General features: G+C 49.5%; 1 protein-coding gene across 1 annotated transcript in view; it reads right to left on the bottom strand.

Moving 5' to 3' along the window:
• The window catches only part of LOC142467639 (uncharacterized), a 98,834-nt gene that overhangs the window by 47,412 nt on the left and 36,815 nt on the right, over window positions 1-14,607 (bottom strand). Inside the window, exon 2 of the mRNA XM_075573602.1 lies at window positions 236-1,473. Coding sequence (XP_075429717.1) covers window positions 236-1,394 — 1,159 coding nt within the window. The 5' untranslated portion in view covers window positions 1,395-1,473. The remainder of the gene's footprint in view (window positions 1-235; window positions 1,474-14,607) is intronic.

The raw sequence follows: 14,607 nt of genomic DNA, 5'->3' as shown, positions 1-14,607 counted from the left end.
ACATGGCAAATCCTTGAAGTTTGCCAAAAAATGTTTTAAACGGTAGCCACGTTATCACTGCGTTATAAGCGGATCCGCGTTGTAGCAGATCGCGGGGTTGAGCTGTATTATAATAACTGTCAAAAACAAATGTTTTACTAACCCTTCTGGCAGAAACTGACAGAGTTGTAGACAAAATAATCATATATTCTCTTCTTGCAGAATTCAGAGTCACCACAATATCTACTATACTCACTTAACAGGCGTGGATCCATGCTGGCAGTGGGCAGTGCCCCTCTGTCCATGCTGGTAGTGGGCAGTGCGCCTCTGTCCGTGCTGGTAGTGGGCAGTGCGCCTCTGTCCGTGCTGGTAGTGGGCAGTGTGCCTCTGTCCGTGCTGGTAGTGGGCAGTGCCCCTCTGTCCATGCTGGTAGTGGGCAGTGCCCCTCTGTCCGTGCTGGTAGTGGGCAGTGCCCCTCTGTCCATGCTGGTAGTGGGCAGTGCTCCTCTGCCCGTGCTGCCAGTGGGCAGTGCTCCTCTGCCCGTGCCGCCAGTGGGCAGTGCTCCTCTGCCCGTGCCGCCAGTGGGCAGTGCTCCTCTGCCCATGCTGGCAGTGAGCAGTGCGCCTCTGTCCATGCTGGTAGTTGGCAGTGCCCCTCTGTCCATGCTGGTAGTGGGCAGTGCGCCTCTGTCCATGCTGGTAGCGGGCAGTGCACCTCTGTCCATGTTAGTAGTGGGCAGTGCCCCTCTGTCCATGCTGGTAGTGGGCATTTCTCCTCTGTTCATGCTGGTAGTGGGCAGTGCCCATCTGTCCATGCTGGTAGTGGACAGTGCTCCTCTGTCCATGCTGGTAGTGGGCAGTGCTCCTCTGTCCATGCTGGTAGTGGGCAGTGCCCCTCTGTCCATGCTGGTAGTGGGCAGTGCTCCTCTGTCCATGCTGGTAGTGGGCAGTGCTCCTCTGTCCATGCTGGTAGTGGGCAGTGCTCCTCTGTCCGTGCTGGCAGTGGGCAGTGCTCCTCTGTCCGTGCTGGCAGTGGGCAGTGCTCCTCTGTCCGTGCTGGCAGTGGGCAGTGCTCCTCTGTCCATGCTGCTAGTGGGCAGTGCTCCTCTGTCCGTGCTGGTAATGGGCAGTGCTCCTCTGTCCATGCTGGTAGTGGGCAGTGCCCCTCTGTCCATGCTGGTAGTTGGCAGTGCTCCTCTGTTCATGCTGGTAGCGGGCAGTGCGCCTCTGTCCATGCTGGTAGCGGGCAGTGCCTCTCTGTCCATGCTGGTAGCGGGCAGTGCCCCTCTGTCCATGCTGGTAGGGGGCAGTGCGCCTCTGTCCATGCTAGTAGTTGGCAGTGCCCCTCTGTCCATGCTGGTAGTGGGCAGTGCTCCTCTGTCCATGCTAGTAGTGGGCAGTGCCCTCCTGTCCATGCTGGTAGTTGGCAGTGCTCCTCTGAAGGTGCTGAGATAGGAGGTTCCTTGATTTATATTTGTTGGGTGACAGCTGTGCCTGTATAAAAGAGAATAAGAAATTGTATTTGTATGATCTGTTTTCTTGGATAAATATACAGCATTTACAGTAGAGGCAACGTTTATTCTACCATTTGCCGTAAACTAGCCGGGTTACATTCTTGGTATGTGCTGGGTATGTGCAGGGTATGTGCTGGGTGTGTGCTGGGTACGTGCTGGGTGTGTGCTGGGTATGTGCTGGGTATGTTCTGAGCTAGTTTGAGGCACGTTTAAGGCATTTCTGCATTGACCAACGACCCATAGGATTAACACAGCAGGGATCCCTGGCAGTCCCATTCAGTTTGAATGGGACTGCCAGGGACCCCCGCTGTTAATCTGATAGGCCATTAATCAATGCAGAAATGCTGGGGCTAGTTTCAGGAAAGTTTAAGGCATGTACCCAGCATGTACCTGGGTGTTTCCTGGGTTTGTTGGGGAATTGCCACTGGTTTTTGTTCGAATAAGAGTTGCCTCTACTGTAGTACAAGCTTTCAGTTTATTAACAAAAACAGCCCCAAAGGCTTCAGAGAAGACAGGGACACCAAAACAAACATATGGCTCTTCCTCAAACAGGAACTTCATTTAAAACACTGCAAAATACATTAATGGCTCAGAATTAAGTTATAACATAACCATCTAGTATACAAGCCACAGAATAAAGAGTCAGAGATCAGCAGCCATAAGGATAGTGATGTCCTCTTCTTTTTTGAGAGAGTGAAACTGTCTGTCTATCAAGACATATCCCCCGCTACACTCAATAAAAGACGTTCCCTACAACCCCTAACAAAGGTGCTGAGGGATAGGGGCATACGCTACAGGTGGGTCTTCCCCTTTGGACTCCTCATTATCAAAGATGGTAAAGCTCACAGCCTGCGGCATCTAGACGAAGGGGTAGCGCTCCTAAAAACCCTGGGAGTAAAGGACACGCTCCCACCGCAAGCAGAGCAGCGCCCTACAGCAGAAACAACCTGGACAAGAGAGAACAGGGCGGCCGAGAACAAGAAAGCCAACAATAAAAACAAGCCCTGAGTCCTGGATGGTGAATCTGCTTGGCTAATGCCCCCTAGTTGTACCCCCGGCGCCCCTGGCTGGTCAGGCGGCACGTTGCCCCCTGGGATGCCACGGGTACTGGGTACAGGGACAAAGTTCATGTTCATGTTTAAATCCTGCTACCACAGTTTGAAGCTGTTTTTACCACACTGCCTCCAGTGATGTTAACACTATTGGACCTCTGAAAGAAATGTAAGAATTACCTTGTTCCACTATAGAGACAATGGTCAAAGAAAATGGCGCCTGCTGAACCTGCCTGAGGAGACATCGTGGTGCCTGAGGAGACATCGTGGTGCCGAGGAAGAAGCGGGAGCTCTTCGCGGGCTAACATGGCGCCCCTGCAAAAGGCGCGAATGGACGGCTGCAGAGGCAAGTGGGCGGTAGGGGAGGATGTATAGGCGGAGTCAAGGGAGGAGAGGAGAGAGAGGGAGGCACCACTTACCCGATCCGAGGACAACAGGATCTGACGTCAGAGACAGGGACCGGGCGCCCGGAAATGACGTTACCGGCAGAACAACAGGAAGTGAAGAGGGGCAATGGCGGCGTCCCGAGGCAGAGGTACGCGAATTCCTTGGCCGAGGGACCCGACCTATCGGAACGAGGAGGAGGGGGCAGCAAGGAGACGATTGGAGGGGGGGGGGCCCAGGAGAGTGGTTCGGCGGTGAGAGGTATAAAGCTCAGGCAACGATATGGCACAGAGCATCAGGCACCATAACTAGTAGGCGGAGGACAGGCAAAGGTGCGGGGGGAGAAAGGAAAGTGGGAAGATGAGGAGGAGGAGGGAGGGGAAGGGCAAGAGGAAAGAGCAGAGGGTAGAGAGGGAAAGGAAGAGAGGGGGGGAGGACGAGGGGAGAGGGGGTAGGAGGAGGTGCAAGTTGAAGGGGGAAGAAGAGTAAGGGAACAGGGGGAACACAGGCAGGTTGACGAAAATGAGGAGGGGAGGGAAAGAAAACACAAAGGAGGAACAAAAATATAAAAAAAAAATTAAAAAAAGGAAAAAAAAAAAAAAAGAGGATAGACAGTCAAACAAGTTCCCAAGTGGCTAACGCAGCAGGTTAGTTAACCCATACAAGGGTATAGGTTGGGGGATAGGGCATAATGTTATAAAGTAGGGTTCCCCAGGATAGCTGGGTGTAAGGACTACACAATGGCATACACTATAGGAGAATTTAGTTTTAAATACGATAATGTTCCATAGCGCGGGGGGTTAGGAGGTAGCTCCGCTCTCCTGGCAGTAGGCATGGGCCTAGACCACACTGATCAGGGAACATCGAGGTCAGTGGGGAAAGACCCGGGGAATGTGGACCTCCTACAGAACTGGAGCCTTGCATGGAAGAACGGTGTGGTGGATGCAAGGGCACGGAGTCCCCGGGCGCATGAGCTCAGACCAGCAAGGTCTGGCAAGAGCTCAGAACAATTGTTTTTGCTGATTATGATGATGTCTACACTACATGTTGTGTTGTCTCCCTGGTATGTTTTTGTGAGTATCTCCCCCCCCCTCCTGTCCCGACCCCCCACATGGATCGATTATTGGAGCGACTGGAGCTACGCGGCCCAACGGCAATTCCGCCATCGCCCGGCAAGGTCACCCGTATCAGTGCACAGAATGGGGTAAGCAGATCTAAACACACACCACAATGTCTGTAACCTGGTTATCTCAAAATGTGAAAGGCTTTAACAGCCCGCAGAAGCGGAGAGTTGCCTTTTCTGAATACAAGAAAAAGAAGATAGATGTTATGTTTCTGCAGGAAACACACTTTAGAGCCAGACACAACCCCAGATATTTAGACGCCCAGTATCAGCACTTTTATCTAGCCTCAGCAAGAGAGAAAAAAAAGGAGTAGTTATACTTCTACATAATAGTTTCCCATTCAAAATAGATCAAATTAAAAGAGATGTAGAGGGCAGATATCTCATTCTGATAGGGACAATACAAAACAGTAGCCTGACTTTGGCCTCGGTCTACAGTATGCCCCGTGCGAGAACGACCCACAGTTCTTTCGCTCTTTCTTTGCACTCCTAAATAGGGTCGCAGAGGGCAGCATAGTACTCGCAGGGGACCTTAATAAACGACTAGACCCACACATGGACAGGACACAGACGAAACATAGGGACAGAGCAGAGGGGGTCACAGCACTCCAACAGGGGATCAGGGAGAATCAGCTGGTGGACATCTGGAGGGAGCAGCACCCAGGGGAGCGGAGTTACACATTCTACTCAAACCCACACGACAGATACAGCAGGACCGATTATTTTCTGGTGTCAGCTAGATTGGTCCCCCAGATCACCTACTCAGGAATCCATGATATTTCATGGTCAGATCACGCACCAATTGAGCTGAGGTGCTCCCAGATCAAACTGGTCAGCCCGGGAGGAAATTGGAAACTAAATGAGTCTCTACTCAAGATCCCAGAGACCGCGCAACAAATTAAAGATGAGATCTCACAATTCTTTAAAACTAACACCGGCAGTGTGGAGTCCCACATCACCCTGTGGGAGGCTCACAAGGCCACTATGCGAGGGGTCCTGATAAACATAGCTGCAGGTAAGAAAAAAGCAAGGGAAGCTAAAACGAAGCTACTAAGGGAGAGGCTCCATGAGCTCTCTACCCAGCATGCCCAATCTGGCAGAGCTGACACATTGAAGCAGTTGAAGGACGTAAGAATAGAACTTAACCTCCTCCTCACTTCCCAGGCCGAGAAGGCACTGAGTTGGACAAAGAGGAAATTTTTCGAAAAATCGAACAAGCCAGATACCATGCTAGCGAGGAAAATTCGCAATAAACAACACAACTACACAATACATGCGATTAATACTAGAACGGGAGAGTTAACAGCCAATCCCAAACACATAGTAGAGGAGTTTAGAGCTTACTACGAGGGGTTATATGATGTCCAGAAGGTCAGACATAACGCTAAAACAACTAAAGCTTTAGGCGAATTTTTAGCCAAAGCAGAACTGCCAAAAGTAACAAGGGTGGAGCGGGAGTTCCTTGGAACGGAGTTTACAGCGGAAGAACTACAAGAAGTAGTTGCTAACCTTAAACCTGCAAAAGCTCCAGGACCCGGTGGATTTTCTAACTTATACTATAAAAAAAAATATAGGAATCCTGTCCCCGCACTTACTGAGAATGTTCAACCATATTCTAAAGGGGGGCTCCTTCTCAGACATGATGTTGCAGGCGTCCATCTCAGTGATTCATAAGCAGGGCAAAGACCCCACCAACTGTCCAAGCTATCGGCCGATATCTTTGATTAACTCAGATATTAAAATTTACTCCAAATTGTTGGCCAATAGATTGAGTTCAATTCTGCCAAGGCTGATTCACCCAGATCAAGTTGGCTTCATCGCAGGGCGGCAAGCGGCCGATAACACTAGAAGGGTAATTGATACCATAGACTATATAATTGCCAACAGGATCCCGGGAATAATAGTAAACTTAGACGCAGAAAAAGCCTTTGACAGAATTGATTGGCCCTACCTGGATGCCACACTTGCAGCATTTGGAATGGGGGACAAGGTAGCATGGGCAATCAAAGCGCTGTACACTAATCCAACAGCGTGGGTGATCCATCAGGGGTACCCATCAGACTCGCTGCAAATTAAAAGTGGTACAAGACAGGGCTGCCCGCTTTCGCCTCTGTTGTTCGCTTTATGCATGGAACCACTAGCAAACCATATTCGCAGCAATAAAGACATCACAGGAATCCAAATCCAATCTCAGGAGTACAAAACTGCGCTATACGCGGACGATGTTATCCTGACATTGTCAAAGCCACTGGTCTCCCTACCCAACCTCTTTAACCTCCTGGGTAAAATTAATTCGGTTTCAGGTTTCAAGATCAATCAAACAAAATCGGAGGCGCTGAACTTGAACCTCCCTAAAAATACCGAAAAACTAATAGAGATTAACTTCAATTTAAATTGGCAACCCAAGACGATTAAATACCTGGGAGTTGATCTCACAAAGGAGGTTAAATTATTATATAAAGCAAATTACCCCAAACTCTTACAATCCTTGAGAAGGGAGCTGGAGGAATGGGCGACATACGGTATCTCCTGGATTGGAAGAATTTATAGCGTTAAAATGAACCTTTTGCCCAGACTCTTATACCTTTTTCAGACACTCCCAATCCCCATAGACAGAGCGGACATAAGAGACTTACAGGCCCAGATCTTTAAATTTATCTGGAACAATAAGAAAGCTAGGATACCAGCAACAACACTGATAAAACCCACAACAGCAGGCGGACTGGCAGTACCGTGCTTGTTCTCGTATTATAGAGCGGCACAATTGAGCCAAATTATCCAATGGCACACAGATCCAAAACGGCGTAGATGGGTGGAGCTGGAGAGTGAGCTGTGTGCCCCATTGGACATTCAGAACCTGATTTGGTATCCAAAACATAGACTAAAGAAAATCTCGAGACCGCTGTCCTCAATGACTAACTCACTCTCTGTTTGGGAAGCCACTAAATTTAAATACGCCTTAACCAAGCGGCACTCGCTGATGACACCACTATTTGTCAACCCTGATTTTGCTCCGGGGCTGGAAGAGGGACACTTTATACTCTGGAAGCAGAGTGGGTACCGGAGGCTGAGGGATCTGGAAGGCATAAGCACTATTCAAACATTCACGCAAATTCAGGCCGACAAAGGCATCCCCAACACAGAATTTTTTAGATACCTCCAGATCCGGGCATTTTACACCAAATACAAGAACCGTCCTAAAGTGACGAATTTCGAATCGCTCTGTGCACGTGGGCACAACACTTCGGGACTTACGTCTAGACTGTACAGGGAAGTAATCGATCCTGGGGTTGGACCCAAGCCATGACTCGACTACATGACCCAATGGGAGAGGGACTTGGGAGAGACATTAGAGGACGAAGACTGGACAGACATACTTGAGGCGACAGCAAAAACCTCGATCTGTACGACATTGAAGGAGAACTCATATAAGGTATTAATGAGGTGGTATCTCACTCCAGTTAAGTTATCTAAATTTGTCACGGGTTACTCCCTCTTGTGCCCTGGACAATGTGGAGAGCCCGGAGACCTGCTGCACATGCTGTGGTCTTGCCCTCGACTGCGCCCAATATGGGAACAGGTTCAGAGTTGGCTGGAGAGGATCTTGGGCCTCGAAATTCCTCATTTTGCAATGGCGGTGAGGTGTGAGACGGCAGCATTGTGGAAGCAAAATACAACCCCATCGTTAGAAAAGATTCGGAACAGAATTTGGTTCGTTTGACAGATGGAGAAATTGACAAGTTTGGTCAACGACACTGGCGCAAATTTTCAAAAAGTCTGGTTCCCCTGGCTGGCACAGACTGACATTATAGGGGTGAGCAATGCCACCATTTGGCTGTAATAATGGAAGGTGAGTTCTCCTTCAACACGTCCCGGAAGACCGTGTAGTAGGTACGAGCCCCAGATACAAAACATTGAGGTGACGTGGAAGGAATCGCCCAACACAGGGTTGCACAGTACGAGCCGAACGGCCCAAAGAGATGCCAGACGATGTGGAATAAGGGTCAACCCCCCCTACCCATCCCCCCTACCCTACCTCTGCCCCTCTTCCGTGTTATCCCCCCTTCCCACATGTGTCTCCCCTAATGTGTCACTCCCCTCCCCCCCCTGAGTCTCTGTTTCATGTGTATAAAAATAAGTAAGTCATGTGGCAACTTCAGCTAATATGGGCCAAAAAATGTCTTCACACTGCTGTATGCTTGGAAAAGGGTGAAAATAAAAAGTTGGAAAAAAAAAAAAGGAAGTTCAAAAAGAAGTGGAAAAGTGGACAACACCTACTGCTTCTGATTCCTGCTTTTGATCTACGTTGGAAAAGAGGATATCATCTATCCCAGACTGCACATCTCAACACTTACCTATTGCTGTGATGCCGCCTTTATCTACTATATATTTCTGAAAGTGTTCTATGTGTCCGTGTCTGTATGTGTCTCCCTGTGCCCCTCCCTGTGTCCCTAGCGGCAATCAGATTGGACCTTGGGCCAGGCCAATGAGATTGCTCCCTTGGCCCGCCCGCCCCTGCACACCTCTTATTGGCCACACACACACACTCCCCACCCCCAAGCTCACCCCCCCCCCCCAAGCTCACACCCCGGCGCCGCTACAGTCAGCGGGGGAACGGAGCGCGCGCCCGGGACACAGCGGGGGAGCGGCCACAACACACTGCCTCCCGCCTCACATCCATGTGGGAGCGGCCGGACGGGTGAGGCAGCGGCCGGATGGGTGAGGCAGCATACCCACGGGCCTCGCCGCACGCTCCTCGGCACCGGCTCACCTCTCCCACCCCCTCTCACAGCAAAGCCCAACCTACCCGGCGCCACCTGCAACGCTCCTCAGCACCGCCGCCTCACCTCGAGGCGGAGGGCAGCGGGGGGGGGGGGGGGCTCCCGCCCTGCAGGAGGGACCCCACACATGCCCCACTCCCCTGCTTACTCCCCCTCCACATGCCCCATGCTGCTCTCCCCCCCTCTACATGCTACGTGCTGCTTCCCTGCAGCTTCCCCCCCCCCTCCACATGCCCTCTGTCCTGCTCCCATCTGATCCCCGCCCCTCCGTACCAGATGACTGCAGGGTCCATCTCCCCGCCTGCACGAGGAACATGCTGCCGACTGCAAGGTAAGCAGCTCCCCCCCCCCCCCCCCCACACACACATTCCTTCAGCTCCAGCCTGATCCCTCCATACACACACACACACACTATATATATATCTCTATACATAAATATATATATATATATATATATATATATATATATATATATATATATATATATATATATATACACACATACACAGAGACACACACACACACACTATATATATCTCTATACATAAATATATATATATACATAAATATATATATATATAATATATATACATACATACACATACACAGAGACACACACACTATATATATATCTCTATACATAAATATATCCCACACATTCCTTCAGCTCCAGCCTGATCCCTCCATACACACACACACACACACACCATATATCTCTATACATAAATATATATATATATATATATATATATATATATATATACATACACAGAGACACACAGAGACCACACACACACACACACACACATGTACACACACATGTACACACACACACACACACACACACACACACACACACACACACACACACACACACACACACACACACACACACACACACACACACACACACACGTAGACACACACACAGATGTAGACACACACACACACACACACACATGTAGGCACACACACACACACACACATGTAGGCACACACACACGTCGACAGACACACACACACACGTCGACACACACATGTAGACACACACACATGTAGACAGACACACAGGTAGACAGACACACACACACATGTACACAGACACACACACACGTAGACACACACACACACACGTAGACACACACACCTATACACACAGACACATGTATACACACACACACGTACACACACACACGTATACACACACGTATACACACACACACGTATACACACACACGTATACACACACACGTAGGCACACACACACACGTAGGCACACGTATACACACACGTAGGCACACGTATATACACACACACACACACGTATACACACACACACACATGTAGACACACACACACGTAGACACACGTACACACACACGTAGACACACACACGTATACACACACGTATACACACAGGCACACGTAGACACGCAGACACACGTAGACACGCAGACACATGTAGACACGCAGACACACGTAAACACGCAGACACGCAGACACACGTAGACACGCAGACACACGTAGACACGCAGGCACACATAGACACGCAGACACACGTAGACACGTAGACACGCACACACGCAGACACGCACACACGCGTAGACACGCACACACGTAGACACGCACACACGTAGACACGCACACACGCAGACACGCAGACACACACACACGTAGACACACACACGCAGACACACACACGCAGACACACACACGCAGACACACACACACACACGTAGACACACACACACACACGTAGACACACACACATAGACACACACACACACACGGACACACACACACACACGTAGACACACACACACACGGACACACACACGTAGACACACACACACACATGTAGACACACACACACACACACGTAGACACACACACACACACGTAGACACACACACACACACACACACATGTAGACACACACACGTAGACACACACACACACACGTAGACACACACACACACACACACACACGTAGACACACACACACACGTAGACACACACAAACACGTATACACACACGTATACACACACACACACATACACACGTATACACACACACGCACGTATACACACGTATACACACACACAAACGCAGACACACACACACACGTAGACACACACGTAGACACACACCCACGTAGACACACATACATGTACACGTAGACACACACACATGTACACGTAGACACACACACCCATGTACACGTAGACAGGTACACACACATGTACACGTATACTCACACACATGTACACGTACACACACACATGGAGACATACACACACATGTAGACATACACACACACGTGTATACACACACACGTATACATACACATAATGAATACACACACACGTACACACACACACGTATACACACACACGTATACACACACACACACGTATACGCACACACACGTATACACACACACGTGTATACACACACACACGTGTATACACACACACGTGTATACACGCACATGTGCATACACGCACATGCATACACACACATGTATACACACACATGTATACACACACACATACGTATACACACACACACGTATACACACACACGTGTATACACACACAAACATGTATACACACACACATGTACACACACACACACATGTACACACACACACACACACACACACATGTACGCACACACAAATGTACACACACACAAATGTACACACACATGTATACACACACGTGTATACACACACATGTATACACACACACATGTATAGACACACACACAATGTATACACACACGTGTATACACACATGTGTATACACACACACACACGTGTATACACGCACACATGTGTATACACACACGTGTATACACACACACATGTATACACACACACACGTGTATACACACACACACACGTGTATACACACACACACACACGTGTATACACACACACACACGTGTATACACACACACATGTGTATACACACACACATGTGTATACACACACACACGTGTATACACACACACGTGTATACACACACACGTGTATACACACACACGTGTATACACACACACAAACGTGTACACACACACATGTATACACACACACACACGTGTATACACACACACGTGTATACACACACACACACGTGTATACACACACACGTGTATACACACACACACACGTGTATACACACACACACGTGTATGTATACACACACACACACACGTATTCACACACACACACACTATCCCCAGCACCACCACATTAGCACACCGGTATCCCATGCCCCCCCAGCACACTGGCATTCTTGGCTCCCCGCTATTCCCAGCCCCCATCAACACCATCAGCACCCACACATCGGCACCTTTGCACCTCCCCCATCGGCACACCCACATCCGCACCCCCACATCAGCACCAAACCCTCCCAAATCAGCACACCGATACAATCACCATCAGTACAGCCACAGCAGCAGTACCACCGCACACCGCCATGGGCCGCGTGGACCACTCCCCACCCAAATGCCACACCCACACCACAAACATCCCGGGCAACGCCGGGGCTCTCAGCTAGTTTTTTTATATTTGCTGTAACCTCACTTATTTTCAAATTATGCACTTCCTTCCACCAGTCTCATGTTTCTAACTCTATTCATATATCTCCATCTCTCCTTTCTGCCCCACTTCTCAGTTCACATGAACTCCTTTCTTACCTGCGTCCTCTGTCACCACACAGCTATACACCCTGACTAAAACACACCCCTACAAATCATCCTCACACTTTCTCTTTCTTTCCATGCTTCTCCTCCTTGCTTCTGGGGATATCTCTCCCAATCCTGGTCCCTGCCTTATTTCTACTTGCTCTCGTCCTCGCCTCCCACATGCAACTTCTACTCCTTCTGGTGTTAACCCCTCCAACATCATACCCATCCCCTGCCACCCTCCATCCTCTCTCCCTTTCTCCTGTGCCCTTTGGAATGCTTGCTCCCTCTCTAACAAGTTCCTCTCTGTGCATGACTTCTTTCTCTCTCACTCCCTGCTTCTCTTTGCTATAACTGAGACCTGGCTCACTCAGTCTGACACTGCTCTGGAAGCTGCCCTCTCCTACGGTGGCCTTTCCTTCTCCTACATTTCGCGCCCTGATGGCAGGGGTGGAGGCGTGGGGCTCCTGCTCTCCTATCTGTGCCGTTACCGAACCCTTCCTATTCCTCCATCTCTTGCTTTTACCTCCTTTGAGGTTCACTGTCCAGATCTTCTCTCCTCTCCCTGTCCACGTGGCGGTCATCTATAGCCCACCTACCTCTACTCATCCCCCTTCTGCCTTTCTCTCTCACTTTGAATCCTGGCTCTCTTTCTTTCTCTCCTCAGACTCCCCTGTTCTTCTCCTTGGGGACTTCAATTGCCACATTGATGACCCCTCTCTCCTTTGGCCTTCCCGCTTTCTTTCTCTAACCTCTTCTTTTGGCCTTCAACAGTGGACTGCAGCCAGCACCCACAAGGATGGCCACTACTTAGACCTGGTTTTCACTAAAAACTTCTCTCTCTCCGATTTCTCCATTTCCCCTCTCTGACCATCCCCTCATCTCATTCTCTCTCTCGCTTCTCCCCTTCTCCACCTCCGTCTACCCCCGGTTTAGCAGAAACCTGCGCTCTATTCACTTACCTGACTTGGAGTCCACTTTACACTCCTCCCTCTTCTCTCTCAGCTCTGCTACAGACCCTGACAACCTGGTCAGGAACTACAACTCTGCCTTATCCTCCTCTCTTGATCTACATGCCCCGCTTTCTCTCTGCCGCACTCGCCCTTCTAACCCTAGACCCTGGTTAAATTCCCACACGCGCATGCTGCATTCCTCCACTCGTTCCTCTGAATGCCTCTGGAGGAAATCTCACACTCTCGCAGACTTCCTTCACTACAAATTTATGCTATCCTGTTTCAACTCTGCCCTCTCGCAAGCTAAACAAGCCTACTTTTCTGCACTAATCAACATGCACAACTCTAACCCACGCCGACTGTTTTCTGTCTTTGATACTCTACTCAAACCACCCTCAGCTACCTCTCCTTCCTCCATCTCCGCTCAGGACTTTGCTGACTATTTTAAGGAAAAGGTGGAATCCATACGTCAGAACATCCCCTCTGTTTCTTCCTCCCATCCTACACCTCTTCCTAACTCTCCTCCTGCCTTCCTTGACTCTTTTTCAACTGTCTCAGAGGAGGATGTGTCGCTGTTGATCGCCTCTTCTCCCTCTACCACTTGCCCTCTTGACCCCATTCCCTCCCATCTCCTAAAAACTCTTGCTCCTACTATAATCCCTACGCTCACACATTTTTAACTCCTCCCTCTGCTCTGGAACCTTTCCAACCTCCTTCAAACATGCAACAGTCAAACCATTACTCAAAAACAGAAAGCTTGACCCTACCTGTCTTTCTAACTATCGTCCTGTCTCCCTCTTGCCTTTTGCCTCTAAACTCCTTGAACGTCTTGTATTTTCTCGCTTGCTCCATTTTCTCAACACCTCTTCTCTCCTAGACCCTCTACAATCTGGCTTCCGTACTGCTCACTCCACGGAAACAGCCCTCACTAAAATAACTGACGACCTCCATGCTGCCAAAGACAGAGGTCATTACACTCTGCTCATATTACTCGACCCCTCTGCACCATTTGACACCGTGGACCACCCTCTTCTCCTTCACATTCTCCATACTCTTGGCATTCGGAACAAAGCTCTATCCTGGATCTCATCCTACCTCTCTCATCGTACTTTCAGTGTCTCTTCTGC

This window comes from Ascaphus truei, chromosome 1, assembly GCF_040206685.1.
Source record: "Ascaphus truei isolate aAscTru1 chromosome 1, aAscTru1.hap1, whole genome shotgun sequence".
Taxonomy (NCBI): Eukaryota; Metazoa; Chordata; class Amphibia; order Anura; family Ascaphidae; genus Ascaphus; species Ascaphus truei.
The sequence above is the reverse complement of the archived record's forward strand: the minus strand, read 5'-3'. Positions and strand labels throughout refer to the sequence as shown.